General features: G+C 37.1%; 10 protein-coding genes across 10 annotated transcripts; 6 read left to right on the top strand and 4 right to left on the bottom strand.

Annotated features, from left to right (window-relative positions):
- Positions 1-458: 458 nt before the first annotated feature.
- L201_001207 (uncharacterized protein) lies at positions 459-2,890 on the top strand (the record flags this gene model as incomplete). Its single annotated transcript, XM_066217000.1, has 7 exons — positions 459-567; positions 630-1,146; positions 1,217-1,318; positions 1,383-1,578; positions 1,691-1,822; positions 1,897-1,981; positions 2,082-2,890. The coding sequence occupies 7 exons, from the start codon at positions 459-461 to the stop codon at positions 2,888-2,890; spliced, it is 1,950 nt and encodes a 649-aa protein (XP_066073097.1).
- A 624-nt stretch (positions 2,891-3,514) lies between these two features.
- L201_001208 (uncharacterized protein) lies at positions 3,515-7,493 on the bottom strand (the record flags this gene model as incomplete). The annotated part of the gene is made up of 8 exons (XM_066217001.1): positions 3,515-3,541; positions 3,664-3,924; positions 4,009-4,197; positions 4,267-4,645; positions 4,715-5,987; positions 6,052-6,615; positions 6,699-6,965; positions 7,055-7,493. 8 exons carry the CDS (start codon positions 7,491-7,493, stop codon positions 3,515-3,517), a joined length of 3,399 nt encoding a protein of 1,132 aa, XP_066073098.1.
- A 932-nt stretch (positions 7,494-8,425) lies between these two features.
- On the top strand, positions 8,426-9,085 carry L201_001209 (uncharacterized protein; the record flags this gene model as incomplete). The annotated part of the gene is made up of 2 exons (XM_066217002.1): positions 8,426-8,445; positions 8,491-9,085. The coding sequence occupies 2 exons, from the start codon at positions 8,426-8,428 to the stop codon at positions 9,083-9,085; spliced, it is 615 nt and encodes a 204-aa protein (XP_066073099.1).
- Positions 9,086-9,252: 167 nt separating this feature from the next.
- L201_001210 (uncharacterized protein) lies at positions 9,253-9,765 on the top strand (the record flags this gene model as incomplete). Its single annotated transcript, XM_066217003.1, has 1 exon — positions 9,253-9,765. One exon carries the CDS (start codon positions 9,253-9,255, stop codon positions 9,763-9,765), a length of 513 nt encoding a protein of 170 aa, XP_066073100.1.
- Positions 9,766-10,459: 694 nt separating this feature from the next.
- On the top strand, positions 10,460-12,880 carry L201_001211 (uncharacterized protein; the record flags this gene model as incomplete). The annotated part of the gene is made up of 4 exons (XM_066217004.1): positions 10,460-11,401; positions 11,465-12,362; positions 12,471-12,724; positions 12,800-12,880. The coding sequence occupies 4 exons, from the start codon at positions 10,460-10,462 to the stop codon at positions 12,878-12,880; spliced, it is 2,175 nt and encodes a 724-aa protein (XP_066073101.1).
- A 233-nt stretch (positions 12,881-13,113) lies between these two features.
- On the bottom strand, positions 13,114-14,301 carry L201_001212 (uncharacterized protein; the record flags this gene model as incomplete). Its single annotated transcript, XM_066217005.1, has 1 exon — positions 13,114-14,301. The coding sequence occupies one exon, from the start codon at positions 14,299-14,301 to the stop codon at positions 13,114-13,116; it is 1,188 nt and encodes a 395-aa protein (XP_066073102.1).
- A 622-nt stretch (positions 14,302-14,923) lies between these two features.
- Positions 14,924-20,930, top strand: L201_001213 (uncharacterized protein; the record flags this gene model as incomplete). The annotated part of the gene is made up of 4 exons (XM_066217006.1): positions 14,924-15,104; positions 15,171-15,296; positions 15,383-17,605; positions 17,668-20,930. The coding sequence occupies 4 exons, from the start codon at positions 14,924-14,926 to the stop codon at positions 20,928-20,930; spliced, it is 5,793 nt and encodes a 1,930-aa protein (XP_066073103.1).
- Positions 20,931-21,312: 382 nt separating this feature from the next.
- On the bottom strand, positions 21,313-22,481 carry L201_001214 (uncharacterized protein; the record flags this gene model as incomplete). Its single annotated transcript, XM_066217007.1, has 7 exons — positions 21,313-21,401; positions 21,477-21,615; positions 21,691-21,708; positions 21,804-21,941; positions 22,019-22,105; positions 22,170-22,214; positions 22,281-22,481. 7 exons carry the CDS (start codon positions 22,479-22,481, stop codon positions 21,313-21,315), a joined length of 717 nt encoding a protein of 238 aa, XP_066073104.1.
- A 776-nt stretch (positions 22,482-23,257) lies between these two features.
- L201_001215 (uncharacterized protein) lies at positions 23,258-24,843 on the bottom strand (the record flags this gene model as incomplete). The annotated part of the gene is made up of 4 exons (XM_066217008.1): positions 23,258-23,314; positions 23,389-24,102; positions 24,244-24,491; positions 24,648-24,843. The coding sequence occupies 4 exons, from the start codon at positions 24,841-24,843 to the stop codon at positions 23,258-23,260; spliced, it is 1,215 nt and encodes a 404-aa protein (XP_066073105.1).
- Positions 24,844-25,148: 305 nt separating this feature from the next.
- L201_001216 (uncharacterized protein) lies at positions 25,149-26,988 on the top strand (the record flags this gene model as incomplete). Its single annotated transcript, XM_066217009.1, has 3 exons — positions 25,149-25,269; positions 25,394-25,557; positions 25,651-26,988. 3 exons carry the CDS (start codon positions 25,149-25,151, stop codon positions 26,986-26,988), a joined length of 1,623 nt encoding a protein of 540 aa, XP_066073106.1.
- Positions 26,989-27,627: the final 639 nt, after the last annotated feature.

Below are 27,627 nucleotides of genomic sequence, written 5' to 3' on the forward strand. Positions count from 1 at the left end.
AACCCATAGTCATGTTAAATGGTCAACTCAGATAAACAGATAAAATCCCTCATTTAAGCTTTACTTCCGTTGGATCAATCTAAGATATCGGCAAATGTTATTATGACCCTCATAGATGTCATTATTATTGCATTTTTCGATTTGTATCTTGTATTTTACATGCAAAAAAAAACTGATATCTGTCACTTCGCAACCTCCTAGGATAAGCTCGCGACAGATATTCACTTGGCCAGGATATTTAATTATTGGTCTTTCCCAATTTTGATCTGGTCTGAATAAGATAATCATCCTATGCCTGCCCCACCATTCTTTAACAACCAACATTCAACCCTACAGATCTCTATTGTATCTGTTAACACCGCAGGGGTAAAATAATACAAGCTAGGCGTCTCGAGACGTCTGTTTTCAACTTAACTTGAGTCAATACTGAAAAAAAGGAGCTTCCCCGTCTCTTCGAAATGGTATCTCTCGATGTGACCGAAACATCCAAATCTCTAGCTGTGGCTGGAGGATATGTTAGTATCTTTGGTATTTTCAGTTATTTTATCAAAGAAAAGCTATTTATGTGTAAGTGAATTGTCTAATAAATCATTATATATCAGCTAATGTATCATTCCTGCTTTTCATAGCCGAAGCATTAATCGCTTTAGTTGTAGGTATAATAACAGGACCGATAGCATTAAATTGGTTTAATCCTTATGAATGGTCTGAAGATCAAAACTATTTAACACATCAAATAACTAGAGTAGTAATCGCAATTCAAGTTTTATTTACTGGTATATCATTACCAGCAAAATTTTTGAAAAAAGAATGGTTATCTTTAACTACGTTATTAGGTCCAATTATGACTACAGCATGGTTTATATCAAGTTTATTGATTTGGGGTTTAATTCCACATTTAACTTTTTTAGAAAGTTTAGTTATTGGTGCATGTGTTACACCAACTGATCCAGTTTTAAGTAATGCTATATGTAAAGGTAGATTCGCAGAAAAACATGTTCCATTACATGTAAGAAATATTATTGTAGCAGAAGCTGGTGCAAATGATGGTTTAGGTTTCCCATTTTTGTATATTGGTCTATACCTCATTCTGATCAATGAACCCACTCATCCTAGACATAGTATTGGTGGTGCCATCGGTGAATGGTATGTTCACTTTCACCATATTCCGACAGAAGTTAGCCTCAAGGGAGTAGGCTGATACACCTTGAAATAGGTTTTACAATATTTTACTATACCAAATTATACTTTCTTGCGTTATAGGTACTATAGTTGGTTTTATAGCGAGAAGGGTATTGCGATTTGCCAAACAAAGACAGTAAGTTTTTTTGAAATCCGCATAGACAATCACAACTTCACTGACTCGAGTATCTACCAATCAGATTCATCGATCATGAATCTTTCTTATCTTTCGGAGTGGCTTTAACATTTTTCACTCTCGGATGGGTTGGTATAATCGGTTCAGACGATATCTTATGTTGTTTCGTCGTTGGAAATTCTTTTACATGGGACGATTGGTTTAGATTGGAAACCGAAGATCATGGATTTCAAGATGTGATCGATCAATTGCTAAACAGTGTGAGTTTGAATTCCTTACTTCTCATCTAGGAATACCGACCTTCATTTGGTCTTTACAAAATAGATACATTCTGACAAAAGGAGTTATCGTTATACAAATTCATACGAATAGGCTATCTTTTTGTACGTCGGAGCGATATTGCCTTGGTCTGATTTCGGCAAATATGGCTTATCACCTTGGAGACTTGTTGTATTGGGTATTTTGATCATGTTAGTTAGAAGATTACCTTGGGTTTGGGCTTTAGTGAGTTTCTTTTATGATTGAATTGTGTATATCAAAAGTCAATCATATACTAAGACACAAATATAAATATCCAGTCAAGATGGATTCCTGCTTTGAAGACAACGAGAGAAAGTGTTTTTGCTGGATTTTTCGGTCCAATAGGTGTAGGAGCGATCTTTTGTAAGTATGACGTTGCATCACGTCACGATTATCAACATTGGATGTAAACATTGAATGAATGGTATCAAACTGACATTCTAATCTTCTATTCTTGCTACAGACGTTCAAGTAGCATTAGAAGTATTACCAGAAGATGCAACACGTACACACCTAAGAGAAGTCTTATTACCTGTTGTATATTTTTTAGTCTTGACTAGTGTTTTGGTACACGGTATAACTATACCAATTGGAAAAGGATTTCAAATGGCTAGAACCAGAACAATAACAATGAGTAGAAATTCAACTTCTGGAACAGGATTTCAATCAATTAACAATCTAGTATCAAGATTACCTCCACCAGTTAATTTACCAACTTCATCTAATCGAAGTTCGGATATACCTGATGAAGAAATGGGAAATATGAGTAACAATAATCTCAACAACAACAACAACAACAACAACAGTGATGACAACCAGATCAAAACTCAAAATGATGATTCAGATAGAATCAGATTTGATAAAAATCCGGTTCAACGACAATATAATTCAAATTTCAACAATAATAGTGATAATGACAATGTTAGTAAAAAACCAGGTATTTTATCATATCCAAATTCTAGAAGAAATTCTTTTGATAAGCAGAAAGATGATGGTAATTCAAAGCAGGAAGAAAATAGGGATAAAAATGGAAAAGAAAGAGATGATAATACATCATCATTTTCTGAAATGGATAATAACAATAACAATAACAATAACAATAATAATAACAATGATATTAATGATGATCAATTAGAAAGAGATGTTGGTAAAAATGGTAAAATTTGGAAAGAAGGTAAAAATATAGTTGAAGAAAGTTCAAATGGTGAAACTGTTAGAGTTATTCATCCTGATAATAAAATTACTCATCATCATAAATCTGAAAAAAGATAAATAATGATAATGATAATTAAAAAACAAAAAACAAAAAAGAATAATAGTATACTTTACAAATTCTTGAACCTCGGTGAATTTATATATATATCTATATATAGATATTTATATACTTATACCAGTCTGTTGGAGATGAACGACCATCGCTTCTCAATATAAAACGAAAAGCAAACAGACAGATTCACGAAAAATCCAAAAATTCATACTCAATCAATGTAATTATGACCATACTGTAACATAATTACTCATATATAATGATTGCTGCTGTTACTGATCAGATGTAACTGTCAGTGCGTATCACACTCAACCTAAATACTCTTTTATCATAACCATTTTTTAAATTCATTCAAATCGTCAAATTAATCGTTTATATAATTAACTACTACTGGATGTATGTATATATCAACACACCCTTCCCTCGCGTAATTCGAAACCAAGAAAGAAAATTGCTAATACTGATTTGATTAGCCTGTCTGTCGATACCATCCCTATTTATCTATTACTACAAATCTATTTACAACCGTGTCTCATCTGAACATCCTTGTCTTTATCATTATTGATTGATCTCGATTACTAACAAGGAAATTTGTCTTTGTTTCTGTCTTCCATCATCATTTTCGATTCTTATTGCGCAGCAGCCCAAGGAGCGATCTAAGAAGGCACAAAAAAAAGCACGAACCGAGGTTAGTTATTATATGTTCTAACTAAGGAATACGTTCTACTAGATAGCTATACAGACAGACAAAAGAGAGAAAGGCAGAAACAAGACTTACCCATGAGAAACCAGCAAATTCCTGTTGATCTTGTGAACTCAATTGTGTATGTACAGGAGTCAAAGTAGGTTGTTCTCTTGTGAATTCTTGATCGAAATTACTTGTATCTGTTGCATTTCCAATTGTTGGGAAATAAGGTGGTGGGATTCTTTTATTGTAAACATCATCAAAGTTTACATCTTTAAAGAATAAATGTCTTTTAATATCTTCTGCATCTGCTTCACCTGCACCTAATCTACGTTGTGGATCTCTTGTAAGAAGCTATATGGATGAACAAAAGTGATATTAGTCAAATATTGTGAATTCGATCAAAACTAATGGAACGCAAAAACTACTTCAACTCACTCTTTGTAACAACGATACAGCATCTCTAGGCATTGTAATTGGATAAAGAGGTTCATCTTCTAAAATAGCATCGAAAATTTCATCTTCATCATCACCTCTAAAAGGTGATTGACCCAATAACATCTCATAAGTTAAAACACCAAATGCCCACCAATCAACTGCTCTACCATATCTTTGTTCAAGTAAGATCTGAGCAGCAAAAGTAAAATATAATTAGTTCACTGCAAAGAGCCAAACAAAACCAAAAAAATAACTTACTTCTGGAGCCATAAATTCAGGTGTACCACAAAATGTTGAAGTTGTTTTACCATACCACATTTCTTCTTTACATAAACCATAATCTGCAACTTTGACATGTCCATCTAAAGTTAATAAAATATTATCTAATTTTAAATCTCTATATATAATTCCTTTTGAATGGAAATATTGTAATGCTAATAAAACTTCACATGCGTAAAATTTAGCTTGACGTAAAGTGAATTGTTTTTTCTGAATGTGTAACATCAAGTCACCACCTGATACATATTCCATAACGAAATATACTCTAGTTTCAGTTTGGAAACATGAATGTAAATTTAATAAAAATGGATGTCTTTCTTGGGCTGCTGCTAAGAATACTCTCTTTTCAGATTGTGTACTAGTATTTGATATCATTGATCAGCTTATGATGCTATATGCGAAATAAGTGATCAACAATCACACTCACCTTTCAACTTCATCGTTCTCAATGATAAATTCTTTCTTCAATACCTTGATAGCATACAAACTACTTGATGTTTTCTCTTCAGCCAACATGACTTTACCGAAATTTCCTTTACCTAAAACCGCTAAGAAATTGAAATCATCCAATCCAATCTTACGTGGAATTCTAGATATACTTTGTTGAGATTTGCGGTGTACCATTTGTTGTTGCTGTTGAGTTACAGGTTTAGCTTGAGCATGAGATGGTGACGGTGAAGGAGCATATGACCGAGGAACTTCAGGTTGAGCGGGGGATTGTAGTTTGGGTTGAGCTTGAACAGGCGGCATCTGTGCATAAGCTTCCTGTGGTCGTTGATCAACGTAACTCATTCGCTGTTGTAGTTGTTGTTGCTGTTGTTGAGCTGGAGGTTGAGGCATTGGTCTGCCGCCTGAAGGTCTACCTTGATCATATGCAGATTGAGGAGTATAAGATTGTTGTTGTGGTTGTTGGGGTACTGGTGTTTGTATTGATGGTGGTGGTGGTTGATGTTGTTGTTGAGGTGGCACAGACGATGGTTGTTGAGGTTGTTGAGATGGTGGAGGACCATATCTAGGATCATAACCACCAGGAGGAGGTCTAGCAGGAGTAGGAGCTTGTACAGGAGGTTGTTGAGGTATTGGTGGAAGTTGAGGAGCACTTATTCTATCTTGAGTATGATATGGAGGTAGAGTAGATACTGAAGACGCTGATGATGAAGCTGATGGAACAGGTTTTTTATGTACTTGTGTAGTCTTGATATCTCTTAAATTCTTCAATAAGATATTGGCCATTTCCATTGTCATACCACAGAAATCGGGTACAAAGTGGGAACAAGTTTGATGACATGTAAGAGAACATTCTGAACATTTGACTGAGTTTTTTCTTCCAAAAGGTAACATGTACCCACAATGACAACACCAATTTGCTGTAATATTGGTGTAAGGTGTGAATCTATGAGGAATTCGATGGTTGATTTTCTCTTCATCTCCTTCTCCATCGGCATGTGATTTACTAATACATTTGGTAACCACTTTAGGATAACATTTCTTGTGACAAGCATATCGACAATCTTCACATTGATATCCTTCTCCTGTAAGTAAGAATTCTTGACATAAAGCACACATGATAGGTTGGAAGAATTGTCTTTGAACGAATTTGTGTCCACCAATTTCGAATACATCGCCTTTTCTCTTTCTTACAGCGCCAGCTCTTCCAAGTGCTTCGTATGGTCTTCTTTGACCAGCTACATTGTCCTTGACTGTAAGGTGATCAATCAGCAAAAAAGTCATAAATAAGGAGTATGTAATAAATCAGTGACTTACCGAAATCCAATCTCAAAGAAATTGCTCCTGCAGGTTCAACAGACCACCAACCTTCTATACCTTCTGGACCTTTTCCATCTGCACCTGGAGGTCTACCTCTGATAGTACCTGCACTATGTAAAGTGACTGAATCAGGTGCAGCACCTGATCTTGGACCTAAGGTAGCTGCAGCAGCAGCAGTAACCCAACCAGCACCTTGAGTTTCCATTCCTACTTTTTGTCTTCTTAAAGCTTCCAACAAATCACTGACTGTAAACCACATCATACCGATTGGTGCTGAATCTCCTGGTGCAACGGTATCATATATCGTTACTTCAACTTCATTGGCTTTATCAACATAAATCTCAAAATCTTCATGCCATTTATCTCCTCTTGAAGGATGTGAAACAGCTCTTTCATTTCCTTCAATCTTGATGGCAACGGTAGTTTCAGTGAACACTTTGGATGATTTACGTGGTAGAGGTCGATGATTTAGATCTCTAGCTGATCTGAGAGAAATAACCAGTTTACCAGAAATAGGTTTTCGAAGTGCATCTTTACGCTTCATTCCATCTGGCAGTAAATCTGATACCGTAATCTGAGATTCAGCTTTGTTTCCTTAAGACTATGGCTATGAAGGATTGCAAAACTAAAACATGACCACTCACCTTCATCATCCTCAACAGCACCGCCGAATTTAGCTAAAGTTTCATATCTTCTCTTTGCTTTCCTCAACAATTGGATTTTGGAATCACTTTCAACCCTTTTAGCATCTGTTTCTCCACGTAATCTCTTATCTCCTTCTATCTTATATGCTTGAGCCATTTTCTCGATACCTAATTTATATTGTTCTTCCACTTGAAGTTTGAATTGAAGTTGATTTAGCATTCTAGTGATTTTAGCGCCGGTCAAAGGTGCATCATATCTTTGTAAGTCTGTACGGACAGAAGCGGTCAGACACAAGTCAGTGATGTTCTTTCAAGCAACTAGGTAAATATGTTGACTTGTCGGATGAAACACTTACCTAGTTGAGTGTAATTCTTAGGTTCAGATTTCTTTAGTTCAGGTTGATCTTGACCTGATCCTGGAGGTGGAGGTGGTAATGGTCTATCTCTATCAATATTTGAATAACCTTTTTGACTTGGACTTGGACTTATAGGTTGTTGTTGATGTTGTTGTGAAGAAGCATAACTTAAATTTGATGAACCAGATTTTGATGGTGTCATTTGTGAATTTCTATTTTGTTGTTGATGTTGAGAATTTTCACCTTTCATTGGACTACTTGAAGATCCACCACCACCTATACCAAAAGAATTATTACTACTTGAAGATGTTGATGTTGACATTTGTAATTTTGCTAATTCATCTTCTAAGAATTTAATTGATGCTTGTGCAGATCTAACTTCATTTTGTGCTTGTTGAATTACAGCTTCATTTTTGGATGATGCTTCGACTGCTCTCATGACAGCTTTAGCACCTTCCAAATTCCTTCTTTCAGACTGTATAGTCGAAAGAAGTGTATTAATCTTTGGATCAGTCGTTGGCGGTGGTGGCTATAGAGATTGAAGTTAAAATATTGTTATCATATGCTAACTCAGCTGAGATGATGAGTTGTATAAGAACAACGTACCATTTTGGGTATAATGCCAATAGACCTCAATAAGATTCCAGTATAATCAATCTGAGGTTGTTTGATTGAGATTCACTACCAGTTTATGATGAGTGAATGCCTGGATCGGTCTTGATTGGCGTTGAAAGGTTAAGCTCTGATGAAGAGATGTTGATGACGATTTAGTCAATAATCAAGCTAGATTGCCCAAATTATTGAGAGCGATATAAAGGGATATGTGACCGTAGGTATATTCTACCAGTGACCTGCTGAAGATGCAACTGATATACTGTAGCCCGTTTGAGCGAGTTGTATAAGACAGATGGATACCACGACAGGACTATATGAAAGCAAGTAATCAGGTAAGACTGACATGTAACAAGATAATAACACGCGTCTGATGTCTGATCACTATACTATCACTGTACTCGTAGCAGTTAATACCAGTATGGTGTGTGTGCGCTGTACTACTATATGATCATTATTACGGGATATTTAACATATTTTACAAACACTCCGTATGTGGCACCGCATCATGCATTCTACCCTATACCACTTACCCCACCTCGGCGTAATATCTAAGCTTGGCACAGCCTCAATATGTTACGCCGCTTTACAATTTTTACTTGCGATCATACCATACAGTACAAGCGACTCGTTACTTTGTATTTCTTTCCCTTTCAAACGGGTATACTACGGACTTTGTACTTTGGAGAAGCTGTATCTTTGCAAATCGATTCTACTAGCGGACTAAATATCAATGGATTATCATACGTAATAGAAAGGATGCCTGTCTTCGGGCTTCTGTGAGTATTGCAAATCATCGAGTGAATTAATGGAAATAAACTAAGAGTCGAATGGTCAGAAGAAAAGGATGAAAGCAAGGATACATCGTCCCAAGGATCAGAAAATATAATAAACAGCAAAGGTGAAGCAAAGAGTATGAATACAGGTCATACTGCTGAATCAAAGCCAGAGGATCACGAGGATCTCATTCACAGATTGAATCATCCGCAGAATAATAATGATAGACATATCAATAATCCTGAAATCAAGATCGATGGTATATTCACCTGGCTTGATAAGTTGGATTCGTCTTCGAATCAAGATGAGATACCTGATGTTATAGTCGATGATCCGGTTCCTGATAAAGTCCAAACCAACTCCTCAGCGTATAATAAGAGATATTATACTAGCTTTATGAACGAAGAGAATACCTCTGGAGTTTTCACTCACTCTGATATCAAAAAGATGCTCGAATCCGCCGAAAATAGTCAAATTACCATTCGCAAGGCTATTGAAGATAAAACTCATGTTGATGTAATTAATTTCATTTGTAATTCATCTGATATGTCTCAATCTGATAAAACCGCTTTTCTGGCTCAACGACCACTCAAAGCTGCTGATCAAGCCATGAGAAGACAGCTCATTCCAGGACATCATTGAGCTAACTTATAGCAGTTGACAAACCTTCAAAAGATAGAGAAATTGACGATAGCGTAAACGTCACAATTGGCTTGACCAACCCGACCACAAATGAGGACGATGGTCGATGAAGAGGTACCGTATCAGCTGAAAAAGCAGGTATTCTACTGGATCATGTGGAGAACGCGATGTCATATATCGCAAACTTCCGTCAAAAACATCAAATTCCGAACAACTCAGTTAATCGAGTAACTAAAGATATCACCTCGATTTTAAAAAGGTTAGCAAGTCGTTCCGGAACAATCAATCTAGAAGATCATGTGGATTATAAATCTGACTACCCGTACCAAGGTAGAACGATTCATTTCCCATCTTCTACAGAAGGAAGATCGTTCATCAAGCCTATTGGGCAAATCGAGGGGAATACTGACAGTGGCTCAAACGAGTATATTGCGTCCAAGGAGTTTCAAACCAAACCAATTGAGAATGGTCCATTAGTTAATTATGTACACGAATCCTCAAGTATTTTAGGTCAATTTCAATCTGAATTAGAAGATAGTGTATGGAATTCTCTCAACAGAGATATGGTTGATTATGTTTTAGCTGGAGATCCCAAGGATGAACGCTTGGAGAAATTGCATTGTTTCTTGGCTCAAGATTCAGTAAAAGAGGATCTAAGTACCATCAATGGGACGAACTGACATTAGTTTGGCCCGCTTGGTTACCGAAGTAGCGATTCGGTTACTATTTGATTTTAATCTTCTACGTATTTTGCCTAATAAGTTATCTCGTACATGAATTGTATTTGAGTTTTGATTTCTAGAGTGATTATATTATTTTGTCAACTAGAACGAACTATAGTCAACTATTACATACCACTACGTCATCGGATTTGACCGATAAGCTTTTATGCATGTTCGGTGTTGACCGCCGTATTGTTATTATTTCGGGATACTTTGGATACTTTGATCGGGTTTGACCGATCAACAACATGAAGCCAGATCAAGAGATGAAATATTTAATTTTAATTTTAATTTTTATCTCTCTTTCTCTTTCTTCCATATATCTCTTGTTTAATAATCATCGCTTGTCCTTCCAACTTTACTGTACTCGATCTTATAGCTCCTTGGGACCATCATATACAATAGCTCACACAGTCACTCTCTTCCTTGGACTGGCAGATCCACCATACCCTTAGAAGAATAGATGAGCAAATAAACTTCAATAAACTTTGCTTGGTTTCCCGAAAAGATCGGTGTTCAAACCCGCTTGAAAATCCGTGTATCTGATCCTCCAATTTTCGCGACTCGAGCGATCAAATCACCTCTCTTGTATATAACACACGCATAGAATAACCACAGACATAGAATAGAAGCATATCATCCACTTCTCAACATGGCAGAATCGAACTCTGGTATTAATGCAATACCTGTTCTTAGTCGCCCAGCTGCTCCATTACCAACCCGTAAATCAACCAGAAGATCGACGATATCAAATTCGCCTCAAATTGATAGTAATCCCCTAACGCGTATACCGACCGCTGGAAGTATCCACACTAGGAATGCTTTGAGACGTATGGCAACTCATGAAACAGGTGGATTCATTGAAGAAGATCATCATAGTGATGATGAAGACGATGGAGGATTACATACACACGATGAACATGAACATGAACATGATGGATCTCCCTCTCATTCGCGTAGGAATAGTAACAATCACTCATCCAATGCAGCAAAGGAAGATAGTCAGATAATAGACGAAGAAAAGAATATTGAAGGTAAAAAATCGAAGACATCAAGATTTGGTAAAAAGAAAGAAGTTGAATTACAAGATCAAACGAATTTATTACCTGTTAAACAAGTGATAGCTGTATTTGCAGGATTAACATGTGCATTATTTTGCTCATTATTAGATCAAACTATAGTCACAACTGCATTACCTACATTAGGAAAAGCATTTAATAGAGCAGATATAAGTTCATGGGTTGGTACAGCATATCTTCTTACTTCAACAGCTGCTCAACCAATTTATGGTAGAGTATCAGATATATTTGGAAGAAAATTTACTCTATTAGCATGTTTATTTATTTTCTTAATGGGTTCTTTAGCTTGTGCATTAGCTCAATCAATGATTCAATTAATCATCTTTAGAGCTATCCAAGGTATAGGTGGTGGTGGTATTTTAACTTTAGCAATGATCATCATTTCAGATGTCGTTTCTATAAAGGAAAGAGGTAAATATCAGGGTATCACAGGTGTGGTTGTTGCCCTTGCCAATTCATGTGGACCTATTTTGGGTGGGGTGTTTACCGAGAAAGCGTCATGGAGGTGGTGTTTTGTAAGTGCTCAGTACTAGACGAGTATAGTTCTAAAAGCTAATCTAAGCCGTCCCCCTTGTTAGTATATCAATCTTCCTCTCACATCTTTGGCAATGGTAATCATCATTTTTCTTCTACCTCTGAGAAGAGTTCGAGGCTCAATGTGGGGTAAAATCAAGAAACTTGACTTCTATGGCTCGATCCTTACCCTTGCATGGGCGTCACTAGTTCTTATTGCATTATCCTGGGGAGGATCACAGTACGCATGGTCATCAGCTGGTGTACTCGCACCATTACTTATTGGAATTGCATTACTTGCAGCATTCATATTTGTTGAATGGAAAGTAGTCAGTTTACCTTTAATGCCTTTACATATATTCAAGAATGGTTCTGTCGCTGCATGTTATATAACGACATTAGCAAACGGAATGGCATTTTATGGAACTTTATATTATTTACCACAATATTTTCAAGTTGTCAAAGAAGTTTCAGCAATTAGATCAGGTGTATTAACATTACCTTTGATGTTAGTTCAAACATGTACAGCATTTATTGCAGGTATATTACAATCTAAAACAGGAGATTATTGGTATAACTTAGTTTTTGGTTTTGGTATTTGGACTATTGGATTAGGTTTATTATCATCAATTAATGAAAATACATCAGAAGCAAAATTAGCTATTTATCAAATTATAACTGGTATAGGTGCAGGACAAACTTTTCAAACTTCTTTAGTTGCAATTCAATCGGGTGTACAAAGAAAAGATATGGCTACAGCAACAGGTTTAAGAAATTTTGGTAGAATGTTGGGTGGTACTATTTCTTTAGCTGTTGGAAATGCTATTATAAATAATAGAGTTAAATCTGAATTGAATGGAATTTTATCTTCAAGTCAATTTGATACCATTTTAGCCGATCCCACACAATTAAAATCAATTGGTTTATCTGCTGAGCAGATAAATTCAGTTATTCATGCTTATTGTGAGTGAAAAATACTTTACTTCTCATCTTTCCATATCGCGTTACTTCATCCCAAAGACGGTGAAAAGAGCAACCATCGTGCTAACCACACTCTGCTTCACTTCTCAGCCAAGGGTATCAATGGTATATTCTATTTTACCACACCTGTTATAGGTATATCATTTTTTATTACCATATTTTTCGTTAAGAATGTAAAACTCAAGAAAAGTGAAGATGAAGCTGTCAAAAAAGCTGAAGCAAAAGCTTGGATAGATAGTAAGAAAGCTAAGAAAGCCGCTAAAAAGGGTGATCATGATCACCATGGCTCAGATGAAGACGATACATCGTCTCACCACGATGCTGAAGCCGAAGTAGCAGACGTTGTCAGAAATGAAAAACCGAGAGATAGAACAGATAGCGAAGAAACCTTCACAGAGAATAATACATGAACATCCAAGAAGGAAGAGATTAAAGAAGAACTGAAAGATGCAGGAAAAAAAGAAGCAGAAGGTTTAGCTGGACCGGAAAGTAAAGCTTAATAGATGAAATACATTACTAGAATCGATAAATGGGAAATCGGATATGTCAAAATTATATGATATTGTTTGTTGTAATTATTATGAAAACGTGAATGATGCGTATGCATGAATCGTAAAATGCTATGAATATTGTGTGTAAAATACTATACGGTAGGATGCAACAACGTGTGGCGCAATTATACTGAATAAACCACTACTTGACCCGTCATACCCATTTTATCTACTTTTACATTTTATATTGTACTTTCCGCTTCTTTCTCTGTTGGGGAACTTTCTAATTCATCACCTACAGCCCATCTTCTCATACCGACAACTTTAACTATAATACCTCTTTCATTACCCCATTCTTGTATGACTTGTTTTACAGGTCTTGAATCACCTTTATACATCATAAAAGGTTGTTGATATAAAATTTCATCATTTTCTAATGGTCTATTATCTTGATTTTCAATAACTTTAGTTGGGAAACCTACAACTTGTCTTGAAATTATTCTTGCAAATTCATTTAAATCATTTTCTAATTTTTCACCTTTTTCACTATGTATTAAATTTGATATATTCTGTTCATTATTATTCAAAGATTCAACTGATAAAACAATTATTCCACCAATTTTACCTTGTTTATCATTTAATCCACCATGTGTATATCCAGAAGGTATATACCTAATTTCAGGTTTTGATGGGAAAGGTGAAGCGAAACTTGTTGCTCTTAATAATTTTAAATTTTCACCTGTTTGTGATAATGATGATAATAGAGTTTGTTTAATTGTTTGTGGTTCACTTGAAGAAGATGAAATAACAGTTTCGGAAGAAGTTGAATCATCAGAAGGTAATGTAATTAAAGGAGCTGATAATAAAGATTCTATAGGAAATGATAAAATTGGATCTTGACCTGGTTTAATTTCATTATTTGTAATAATATCTTCATGATGGTGATTATGATTTTCTAATTCTGGAGGTACATCTAAAAAAGCAGTAGTTTCACTAATATTTTTTGCAGTATTTAAAAAAACTTTATTTCTAGCTACAAAATCAGTTTCACAACCTAAATGAATCATACCAACTCTTTTATTTTTTAATAATGAAATTGAAATAACACCTTCATTTGTTATTCTACCTGAAACTTTTTCAGCTTTTTTTTCAGCTGCAGCAGATGAACTTGTATTATTTTTTAAATATTCTAAAGCATTTTTTAAATTTAAATTTGTTTTTTCTAATGCTTCTCTGGCTTGTGATAATGGTACAGGAAATTCTTTTCTTAAATTTGCTATTAAAGAAATAGGTACTTTGATTTTATCATTATTCCTAATTATACAACTTGTTGATATTGAATATCTTGATGATGACGACGTTAAAGATGATAATGATAATAAATTATTAGATCGAAAAGAAGAGGAAACTTTTGGTATTAAAATTGACATTTTTGTTGTCGTTGATTATGTTAGATGTTGAAAATTTATATCAAACCGATCTATGATCGAGACTTATCGAGACTTTATTCTCGATATCAATTTCTCAAGTACAGAAATAATATACCTTAGAGGATTTTTCGATATTCCGGGACATCTCTCACTCAGCTCTTCTATCTAAAGCTCGCTCGGTCACGTTCGCTGCTTGTCACGTGACCCTATGATCTCACTTTAATCTGTACTTCGCTCCTTCTTTTTTTCTCTTTGCAGTCATCTTTATGCATATCGGTTGACGGAAAAAGATGTTTGATTATGCATAGGTTGCAGATATTTTACAAAAAAGATGTATACATGCATGCTGAAACAAAGACGGTTAAAGTTATTATCAATCTCAGTTGATCTACCCATCTGATATAAATATATATGCCTTCCATTTAAGATCAGCGAGAAATGTTGAGAGATGTTTCGCGTACCTGAAACCGAAAGTTGACTTTTAATCTCAAGAAATATATGTTTAATCACATTATATTTGTTTGGTTATCTTGGCTTGTATCTGCTTTGTTGTATTAAATACTTTCACGAATATTGTCTTGGGGAAAAGGCAAGGTCATCTGCTCGATTTACAACAATCAAGATGGCTAAGAAAACATCAGTGGCTAATGATCTTGTAGAGGATGCAATTATCGAGTCTGGCGCAACAACAACAAATACAGATATGCCATCTACTACAACACCAAAAACTGGTCCCAGAAAAAGAGGCCCAACCGTACACTTTCAACTAGCTAATGGATCAATAAAAGCTCAAAGAGTTCTCAGTGAGTAATTTCTTGAAGCAGCTCAGCCCATCGCGATTGCTTACGTTTTGTGGATGATCATTTCAGAGCAAGATGTATCGTTCAACTCCATTGCATCTGGTGTTTTTAGCAAATTAGCTCCGAATGTCCCTACCGAGCAAATTAGGTTGTCTCATGTAAGAGAGAATGGCAGAGAAGTTGATTTGATTGATGGTGAGCGATACTTTCAGTCTGTACAACCGAAAGAGTTTTGCCGGTTCTTTTCCTTAGCTTGAATAACTGAACTGACGCTGTCACAGAATACGATTTCACTTCATTCCAGCGTAGAGTACTTGATAATCCAACCAAGACTCACCATATAAAAGTTTACATACCCGGTACATCAACCCATAATCAATCTACAACTGTTCCTCCAACACCACAACCTCAAACACCATCTCCAGCAGGTGTACAAACTAAGAAGAATGATGATATTTTCGAAACTCCTAAAAATAAGTCTATCAAGGATAAAAAAGGCAAACAGAAGGTTGTGAATGATTCATCTGAGCAAACTAGTGTCTCCACATCTTTGCAATCTCAAATAGCACAACAGAGAATAGAGGAATCACCAATGCCCGCTAGAGATGAGGATACTACACCAAATGCAGACAAGGTAATATCACCACATAATCCACCTGAAACTCCGACAGAAACCAAATCATCAAAGAAGAAAAAACGAAAAGTGTCTGATGCTACAGAAGCCCCCCTTCCTACGTCTACAGAGATACCCTCATTGGTAACACCAATTGCTACACCCGCTCAAGCGGATCCTGTGGGTTCAACAGAAAATAAGTCAGCTAAAAAGAAAAGAGAAAAACAACCTAAAACTCCACAAAGCGCTAAACCACCTATATCTTCATCATCATTCGATGCCCCTTCTGCTCAACCCCACATTTCACCTATCACACCAACCTCTACCAAGAACAAAAAGAGGAAACGAAAATCAGAATTTCCTGAACCCTCTCAATCTTCTTCTCAGGAATCCATTACTTCTTCAACAGCTTCATCAACTGCTACTTCTACTTCTATAGAGGACCCAACAGGCTCTCAACAAAGATCAACATCTAAAAGCCCAGAAAAAAAGAAAAGAAAACGATCGAAGCAAGAAAAAGCTAATGATGAACAAAAAACACCTTCATCCGCTAATAAACAAAAACCAACGGTTCAAATCCATTTATCATCTTCCACTCCAACAATATATTCTCCTTATACTCAACTAAATAGATATAAACCTGTTACACCGAGTCCATTAGGTCGTATGCCTACCCCTTCTGTTGATAGTAGCGTCGACGAAGAATCAATAGAGGAATTACCTAAATCACCAGTAAAGGAGACGCCGAAATCCAGCAAAAAGAGTGAAAAGTCCAAGAAACAGTCGGAAGAAGTTACCAGTGACAAATCGAATCATTCAGTGAATGCGACAGCAGTGAATGGTCAGGGTGACCCTGATGTCGAAGAGGAAATGCAGGTTGAAGCAGCTGTACCCGAAGGAGCAACAAATAACGGCAAGGAAGCTGTAACGGAACCAGAAGTACCTAGTATGGATGTTGCAACAGCTCAAACCGTAACTCCAGCAAAGAAGGAGAGAAAGAAATCCAAAAAGAAGGTTGCTGCAGAAGCAGAGTTGGAAGCGGAGCCTAGGACTCCTGAAACGCAATCAGAAGAAACTCCCCTAATAGTTGATACTCCACCTCAAACAGACAAAAAGAATTCCAGGAAGAAGAAATCTGCGGAAGCGGCGGCTATCACACCTAGCATTGCAGCGCAAAGTGAGACCACTGAACCCCCGGTCACTCCAGCTAAGAAAGAAAAGAGAAAGTCAAAGAAGAAGATGACTACACAAGAAGAAATGCCCCTTCAAGAGCAGGATGTATCCACTACTAATGTCGCAACGGACCAAAGCACCAATGCAGCATCTATGGAGGTCAATCCAGTAGATGCTACCTTTATTCCAGCTAACACCAAGTCAAGCGAGCAATCAGTACTTCGGATAGGCAAACCTCGGACAAATTTGTCAAAAGTAATACCATTATCTGTACCATACATTCTGCATGTTCGACCAAATGATCCTCTCCCATTCATAACGTCAAAATACAATTCATCGATGATCGAAAGATCCCCTCAGCAAGTTTACGGTGAATCTGCTAAATCTGCTAAAGCGCCCAAAACACCCATAAAGGAGGTCGCAGTTGAAGATGAAGATGCTGTATCGCTGGAAGAAGAGGAATTACCAAGATCGCCAGAACGGCAAAAAGAGGATGAGCTACCAGAGCAAAATGCGGTAGAGAGCGAAAGTGAAGATGATGATCACGAATCAGCGATCGACACAGATGCCAACAAGCAGAAGGACGATCTTGGGAACGATGAAGGTGAGGCGGAAAAGGCAGAGGAACAAGCGACAGAGCATATCGAAGGGGATCAGCTGATCGCGGAGACTGTACAACCAGAGCCTGCGGAAACAGTGAATGAACCTGAAGCCGAAGGTAAGTTATACCTTCAAGTTGAAGGTCGTTGAATGCTTTTATCTTACTGTTTATCGGTATAGCTGTAGCTCAGTCTGTCACTACTCGACGAAGCCCATCGCCTACTCCTCTTTCCAAAAACTTATCTCCTGCATATGAACCCTCACCAATGGATTTGTCTAAAATGAAACAGCATATAACATCTGATTACCATTTACAACTTGCTGCAAGAGGACAGTGCATCATCTGCGATGGTCCATCTCACTTACAGAAAGACTGTCCTGCAGTACTGCAAGGTGTAGATCGACTTCATGAATTACTGGAAGAGAAAAAAGGACGAAAGAAGAATCAGCTGAGAGAATCGAGTATTGAAGCTATTGAAAATTGGATCAATCGACTTGACAAGATCGCCAATAGTGTAAAGGGAAACAAATCGCGCTTGACTACACCAAAGAAGATTACCACGAAAAGTCCAGCTACTACACCAATTACTCAATTGCCTATTCCAGCGTTACCAAAGGAAAAGCCGATATCTGCACGAGAATTAAGTACTCCACCTGATTCTGCTGAACCATCCATCGTGTCTCAATCTTCCACTCCTGAGCCTGTAGCTTCACCTGAGCCCGCTCCGATCCCTTCGCAACCATCTCATCGTGAACAATCTTCTTCTCCGGAACCTTCAGCTTCACCTGAACCTGCGCCAAAGCCCTCACAACAGTCTCAACGCGCTCAATCACCACCGAGAGAACATAGTGCACCTCCAATCTACTTTAAAGCTCTTTCAAAGAAAGCAGGTTCAGTATCTGGTCTTAGTGTATCTGATGCTGTTATCGAGACAGGTAGTTCAGAATCTGAAAGCGATAGTGATGACTCAGGGTCTGAAGGAGATTCCGAATCTGGATCTGAAGAAGATTCCGATGCTGAAAGTATTGGTTCAAGAGGGTCATCAACTTCCGGTACTAGAAGTAGAAATGGAAGTCGATCCGAATCAGCCGATTCACCTGCAAGATCACCATCACCTCTATCTAGGAAACAAGGTTCAGGCTCTTACGGTACACCATCATTGAACGATTTCATGTCTATGCCTTTATCACAAAATCTCAAACGTCGAGCTAGAGAATCAGCAGCAGGTATGAAAGATGTTAATATGGATGAAGAGATTGAAGATGCTTCCGAACCTGAATCAACACCTGAACGTCAATTACCACCTTCATCATTTGTCGCTAGAGGAGTTAGAGCAGGATCAGAAAGTTCTGTTGGAGAATTTGCAGATGAGAAATCTGATGAAGATGTTGATATGGATGAAGAGGATGAAGTTATGCCCTTTACGCAATCTTTGGATATTATAGAACCTAAACAAGTCGAAAACGAAGAAACCGTCAATCCTGTTCCACCAGAAGAAGAAGAAGAAGAAAGTAGAAGGAAACCACTCTCACCGCCTCCAACAAATCAATCGAGAAAATCCTTTACAGACCTTGCAGTTGCAAGCAGTCCTACCCCTATGGTCGATGAACTTCCTGGCTCAATAGCACTACAAGAAGCCATCGATGAAGACGATGCTTCTGAACGCCTTATGGATGTAGATTCTCCATCAAAATCGGAAGAAGGGAAAACGGGTCATATCATCTCTCAAGGCTTGATGTCGCCTCCTTCATCGACTGGCGAAAATACACAAGAAGAAGTATCGGTACCTATGCCGGCTACTCAACTTGTCAATGGCAATGAACATGATGAGGAAGAAGAAGAAGAACCTACACCTCGGCCACTCAGAAGAAGGGTTACACGAGGTATGGCCAAGGAGCAGGAAGATACTGAACTTGCTCCACCCATTCGTCTTTCATCATCTCAACCTGCTCCAACACCATCTTCACCACCAAGAAGAAGATTACGATCAATGTCTAGAGAACCTACTATCGAACCTATGTCACCTCGTATAACGACTAGAAGAGTATCATCTTCTCAACCTCAACCAGAAAGATCAACGAGATTCAGATCTTCTTCACCTTCATCAAGTTTACCGATACCTGTCAGAAGAAGTACCAGACGTACTACACCTTCATCACAGATTGATGAACTTGCATCTTCACCTATTGCAGTTCAACCTAGAAGAAGTTCTAGAAGAGGTACAACACCATTAAGGTCTTCTCAATCTCAAATCGATCAGCTGGATTCATCTCCTCCTGAACCTCTAAACAAAGCTCCGGAACCTATACCTGAAGAAGATGAGTCTACAGTCGAAGCTGAGAACGAAACACCAAATGACGATGATGAACAAGAACAAGGAGATTCTACACAAAGGACACCTGAAACAATGAAAATACCTTTAGTACCTGAAACACAAGAAAGTGAACCTCGTCTTAATTCTCGTGCTTTAAGATCAAGACCATCACCTTTATTCATGTCTCAAGGCTCACAAATTCCACAAACTCAAGCTTATAATTTATATCCAAATTTACCTTCATCAGATACTGGAACAAGTATAAATGAAACTCCAAAAGGTAAAACTACTGGTAATAACACGTTAGCTGAATCACCTTTATCCGAAAGAAAATCAAATGGTTTAAATAGGAAAAGTAGTTTGAGGTTCACTAGCCCGATTTTAGAGGATGAACATGAAGAAGAAGGAATTAACGAAGAGGAACAAGAGGAACCTAGATTGGATCAAGTAAAAGATTCTCAACCTCAAGATGAAGAATCTGAGGAGGACGTCTCTGATAAGGGAATGAATGGTGTTGTCCAAGTTAATGGAAATGGTAACACTAATGACAATAAAGATGAAAGTCAATCCTCGTCATCTGCATCATCTAAATCGAATTCTGGATCTGATTCATCAGATAACGAAGAATTATTACCTAAATTACGGTCAACAAGATCAACTTCATCATTATATCCAAAATTACCATCAACATTACCAAGAGCTTCGACCAGGTTGTCAACTTTATCTTCATCACAACCACAGCAACCAACATTCTCAAGCGCATTCCCAACTTTATCATCATTATCAAAAGATGCATTAAGATCAAGAGCATCATTTGGTTTCCCATCTTCTTCTCAACCTAATCCATCTACTCCATCTATGACAAATAGTAGCAGAAGAACTGGTAATTCAAGAATATCATTACCTGCAAATAATAATCAAATGGGTAATAATAATACAAGGAAAAGAAATGGATTTTCACTCTCACAACCTAATCCTAAAGTAGATTCAAGTGAAAGTGAAAGTGAAAGTGGATCAGATTCAAGTGAAGAAGAGAAAACTCCAGCAGGTCTAAAAGGTAGATTCGCAAAAGGTGGTAGAGATAAATCAAAAATGAGAAGAGCAAGTCAAGCTAATATTGGTTGGTAAGGTTTGAAAACAATCAAGACAGAAGTACAGTACATGTGCAGTTTTATTACAATTTCTTTTCATTTCGGTCTAAATTTTTTGTTTTTCAATTCATTGATTAATCAATATATCGGAAAGGTTTCGTATTTTAGTATTTTCAACTATCATATTTTTGGGTTATTTTATTGTGTCATAAATCGTTTCTACTTTTTGATAAAGATTCATATTATACCATTTTGACATATATACCTGTTTATACATTTGATACCCCTATGTTCATGCTATATGATTCCTACATAAAAAGGACAGAGTAAAAATACATTGCAAGACAGCAGCACAATCAAAAAGACATACAACACAAATCTTTCCCCTGAACAAACAATACAAACGCCTCTGTCTAACTCTACCATTTAGACTTTGAGCCGTCATATCTCATATGTAAGCCTGAATAGTTATCTTTTGTAGCATCTTGAATTACTTTGACTATTCCAGCTATATGAGAAAGAGAAAAAAAAAAGCAGATCAGTGGCTTATATATGTAGCGAAAAGCAACGAAATTCTACTTACAAACACTTTCATCAACTGTTATAGGAGCTTTCTCCATACCTGCCCATCTTGCACCTCTATCACCCATATCAGTTTGTACCCAACCTGGACTTAATGAAAATGAGATAATTGACGGTTCTTCGTAATGAGCGTAACGAGCCTATCACATTATAATGCAAAATGTCAATTGTTATTTCATCTCTTATTCTTTGACATCTCAAATTAGAAAACTTACAAGGTAATTCATTGACGACTATAAAATGATGTATACATTGTCAGTTATCTGCACCTTTTTTTTTTTTCGAATCAATGATAAGAGAGAGTCAAGAGAATCAGTATAGTACTTACTTTAGTTATACCATATCCAGCATCTAACTTATCAGGTACTCTATCAATTATACTTGCGCCTGAAGACATCCAAATGAATTTCCCATTTTCCTTGATTAAAGGAACACAAGCTTGGAATAAAGCTAATGGAGCTAGAACCTTATATATAAAAAAAAATATTTCAGTTTGTACCATCATTTTCTAAATTTTTATCCTTTTGAATTTTGTATGCTCACGTTGATTCTCCAATGTTCTTCAAATGAACTTAAATCTACTTCTTTCAAAGCTCCAAAACAATCTCCTATAGCTGCATTTGCGATAACCTACATACAAACACGATCAATTAGTGTAAAATCTGAGACGAAAATGATAGTTAGATACACTTACTATATCAAGTTTCTCAATACCTTGTTTCTTCAATTCTTCCATAGCCTAATAATCACCCAGTATGTAAACGTTAATTCCATTCATTATCTACAAATCAGTAACAAAACTTACTTTTCTTGGACTTTCGATTTCTCCTGAATCAATTTTGACTTTGACAATCTTCACCCCCTCTGCAGCTTCACCCTGGATATCAGGCATACTATCTGGATTTCTCAATCCTAATACAACAGTATTATTCGGTTGTTTAGCATATGCTTTAGCTAATCCAAGTCCAATACCTCGATTGGTTCCTGTTATAAGTACTGTTGACATCTTGTATCGATTCTTCAGGTTTCTTGGCTATATCGATCAACGGTTCACGACGTGCAAGAGTTGTTCTCCTTTAGTAGAAGTTTGGTAGTACACTAAGATCAAGGAGAAGTGATGAAGATTGAAATCTTATATCGTTCTCTCTCTATATATATGTATTGTTCTTATCCCAAAATACTACACTAGATCCATCAACTATGTCACTCTATGTATACCGGCGCCGATGATCCCGACGATCCCTCCACTCGATCACATGGGTTTAGAATGACCTGTGCCTAGCATTCCAGTGTCTCGGTACGTCTTTCTGCCTCGATCAGAAGCGTAGTCATATACCAGATAAACGGGAATGAGCACAACCTCAACATTGAATCATGATCAGACAGATAATGCCCTCATGTGGATTGGTCCAAGATGATTGCATTTAAGTTGTTGAGGGATGCTAGGATCGAAGTATCGACATTCTCATTCCTGTTACCTGATCAGACACTCCACATTTATGTAACATATATCCAAGCACAGACGGGAACTACTATATCAAGCATGGAGGAGGATGATGCCTGACCCTTCTAGCTCCACGATCTCGTTTGCTATCGAGTAAGTGCGACTCAGCATCAATCACCCCTGCCATAGGTATTTCGTACTCAGAGAAGAAGGCTGTTGTGGTCTCATTTCCCGTTTGACAAAGGGTCTTGACTTCCTCTGAAAACAGCTGGCATTTGAAAGGTGAAACCTTGACTAGTAAGATTGCCTGATATATGTGCATGTACTGTAAGAAGACATCATACAACCTTAGCAGCCTCTGAACCAGCCGGTTCTCTCCGCTTAATGATTTCAACCTATAATAGATTGACCATATATCATAGTCAGTAAAGTCCCAGAATCTAGCCCGTTTTACGCAATTTTCACTCACATAATTACCAGGAAACCAACCAATTCTACCATCTCTAGTTCTACCTCTCCACCAACCAATATCACCATTTGTCGTCTGATTATTCGGCTGACGTTTTTCAATTATAGCAACAATTTCATCTCTTGATAAATTCAATTCCCATTCTTCATTTGATTTGAATTCCCATTTTGCCCTTGCAAATTCTAATTTTGTTGGATCTATATTTCCTATATCCCCACCCCCAACACCGCCGCCATTCATACTTAATTGTTGTTGTTGTTGCCGTTGTTGAGAAGCAATCAACAGTTTAACTAAACGTGACATTAAATAAGGTAGTCCAACTGCCGAAAATAAGAATATTATTAATGGTTTTATCGATGGTCTTCCTCCTCCCGCACCCGGTGTGTTTCCTCCTGGTAATCCACTATTAGAGGACCATTCATTTGCCCAACCATTAGAATTTAAATCTTTCGTATTTACTTTTTTACCTTTCAACCAAGCTATTATCCTTTTACCTAATCTCAAAATTGAAAATACACCTAAGACTTGACCTAAATACGTTTTTAATGAACCTAATTGATCTGCTACTCCTACCATCGCAAAGAAAGATGAATGCGTTGCCATGTATGTTGATTCTATCAACTGCGCTAAAGATGTAAATGCTGTAACTAGTGATTCTAATACTGCAAATGCTGGTGCAGTTGAAGCTTGTAAAGATGATGTGAGGTTATAACCCTATGGCCGAAAGTTCACCAAGTCAGCACATTGTTGATCTACACTGCCAGTAATTATTGTGTCAAGCTGATAGTTCAGCGAGAAGTATACTTGGTGAACTGTATTGATGGCTGCAAAAATGAGAATATCGCTATCACTCACCTCACCGGGTCCTCCCATTCCACCGACACCATATCCACCCATACCATAACCGCCCATCCCTCCATATCCTCCCATTCCATAACCACCACCGCCAAACCTGCTCATACCTCCATATCCACCATAACTACTATATCCTCCGCCGTATCCTCCGTACCCTCCCATACCACCCATTCCCATACCGCCATATGAGGACATCCCTAATGAGTTTGAGTATCGATTCTGTGCACCGTAAGACTGTGTCGTAAGACCTAGACGGGCACATGAATCAATCAGCAAGAAACCCTTCTTTTACAAATCGATTTTGCACAACCGTTGGTACCGGACCCAGCAGTTGAGTGGATCATCTGCAAACAAGGGGGTCACGCGATGATGGTAGACATTCGTGGTTTGTAATATTGACTTACTGTTTCCGCTCAGATCACTGGGTCTATCAGGTATCTGAGGTGCGACAGAACTACTGCTAGCCTGTAGAGCGTTGTCGAAAGCTGATGTGGAAGATGTAGATGGTTGTGTAGATGGTCCAGCTTCAGCGTTTGATGTCAAGGCGGCGGATGATGTGTTAGATTCCCAAGGTTTAGGTCTAGGTGGTAACGATGCCATAATACTTTAATCTTGGTGTTGTATGATTTATGTCGATAATGCCACCTTGAAATCCTTGTATTACCCTTGCTTGATTATATCCATGCGATTAATGTGGTTTGATTCGAGAAGAGAACAAGTTGTGATAAGAAAGTGAATGAAAAGATCAAAAACGAGGATTACGATAGGTTTATCGGAAATAGCCTGTGCGTACTTTACCGGTTCATCCTGATCTGTTTGATAAAATCAACCTCTTTTGTTTTCTTGATCATTCTCGCTTGTCAAAGCTTTTGTAAGGTACAGGCTATCAGCATAAAGGGATCAGCATGCTTATTAGTGCACACAAAGAGAGTCAACCACTGGCAACTTCCTCTCATATCAAGACGATAACGCCAAAGTTGGATGTGGTTAGAAAACCATCAAATAGAGTTAGACAAGCTGTCAGAGGTATGTTTGGTTTTGCCTTTAATCTTACATCGGTGTCTCCAAATCTCTGCGACGGGCTCTGCTCATTAGGAATACCTCATAGAAATTTAATCAGCTGAAGACCTGTACTGATAATATACTATAGATAATAATGTGTCGTTATTGACACGTCTACAACATAAGACGGATTTGAGGAATACCGATAAGAACCGATTGACAAGTTTGAGTTGGGCAGCTTTAGAAGGTAGTTTAGAGGTTTTCGAATGGTTGTTACTAGATTATGGACACGATGATCAAGAGCTGTCTAGGGTGAGTATGCAAAGAAGGCCAAGCTTGTGAATACAACATATTAGGAAGGCTGTGGAGATAACTAACGCACACTCGTGCTTTTATGTTATATAGGATGGTGACAATAATACGATATTACACCTATTAGCTTCTATACCATCTTTATCAATATCACCTTTTAATCATTTATTAACCAATGCATTAACATCTTCTGGATCAACATCAAATTATTCTTCTTCGAATGGATTTAATAATAAAAGTTATGAAGAAAAATCATTTATTAGTTTAAGAATGACTGAATTATATTTTACTTTATTTCCATTTTTATTAGATTGGTCAAATTCAGGTGGAAAAACTTCATTACATGTTGCGTCACAATGTGGAAATTATAAATTTATAAATTTATTATATAATTTAGGTGCAGATTTAAATTTAACTGATTTACAAGGTAATACACCTTTACATTATGCTTTTGCTTTTGGTCATTTAAAAACAATTAAAATTTTATTAGAAAAAAATTCTTCTTCTTCAACTGGTTTCACATCTTTTACAAGAAATTTTGAAGGTTTTACTCCATTAGATTTTTCTTATAATAATGATATATTAAAAGAAGTTTCTATCTTTCAAAAAGAATTAAAATTAAATAATGAAGAAGAAAGAAGAAAACAATCACAACAAAAAAATAGAGATCAAAGACCTTCTTTTTCATCTTATACCACAAATAACTTTAATGTTAATGTCCATGGTGAATCAACAAATTATAATGGACATAGAAGAATTAGATCAACAAGTTTAACTAGTTCAATAGCTGACAATACAAGTAATTCAGCTTCGAATTCGAATTTAGGTAGTTCAAGTTATTCAAGTCAACCTGGGCGTTATATTGATCAAATACCACAGCAGCAGCAACAACAACAACAACAATTTCAGAATCATCCTCCTTTACCAACGCAAGGATTAGCCGAAAGAACAAGTAGTTTACCAATGTCCAGGTATAATTCTTCGACCTCTCAAAACGATTCTTTATATTCTCGTGATCAACAGTCTATCAATACAGCGATCTCTAGACCAAATATCCAACAATCATCCAGTTCACAACAATCATTGAATTTTCCTCATCCACAATCTATCTCAGGACCAGCGAATCCACAAACTGTTCTAGGTAGACCTACACCACCACCCTTACATTCTTCTTCTTCTACCAGTAACACATATATACCTTATGATGATCAATCCAGACCGTCAAATAGTAGATCACCGTCAATGCCTGCGAATCTATCCAATAAAAGTAATGTTTCAATGGTCCAACCGCAAGGAAGTGATAATGGTTTACCTATCCCAATACCTAAAGAAGGTGTCATGATGGGTTCGGTGATGAGAAGAGCTAATTCCGCTCAACCTGGTTCATCAAGTATCGATTTTAGTCGTAATGATCAAGACTATAGAGTGTAAGCGTTTCCAGAATTGTATGTGTGGGAAGTCAGGAATGGTTGATCATTGCGGTCATTTAGATTAACCGCCAAAGTTTGAGTACTCTTGTTTTAGATGCCTATCTTAGAATGTTATATCAAATGTATCAAATTATATCACATCGATTGGATACATCAGAAGTGGAAACCTGATCAATCGTTATTAAATCAACTCGTCGCATCCCCGATCAAAACACAACCCAAAGGAGGGTCTTCCTTTAGTACAGTTCCCTGAACAGGTCCAATATCAAAGATCAAATTGATAGCGCTTGCTTATCTGCTTCCAATCAAATCACGGATTGGCTATCATGGAATAAATTGAAAAAACCAAGATGAAACAGTATTGTGGAAGATAAGGAGATCCATCTATTCGGAATCAGGACTTAAAGGCGTGTTAATCGATCTTGGAATCTTGGATGTGAACCGAAAGGAGGGTACTTGAATCTAAATCTTTCAAAGTTGCTTTTGTTATGCATGATCACTTGACCAATTATCAAACATTCGGTGCATAGAATCTCGTGATGGTTAGGAAGTATTCTTTCAAAACTTCAGGTCAAGAAGTTTCAACTGTGAAGAACCCTCAAAATTTGATTACAAAACTTCTTAGTAGGGTTTGAGGATT

This window comes from Kwoniella dendrophila, chromosome 1, assembly GCF_036810415.1.
Source record: "Kwoniella dendrophila CBS 6074 chromosome 1, complete sequence".
Lineage (NCBI taxonomy): Eukaryota > Fungi > Basidiomycota > Tremellomycetes > Tremellales > Cryptococcaceae > Kwoniella > Kwoniella dendrophila.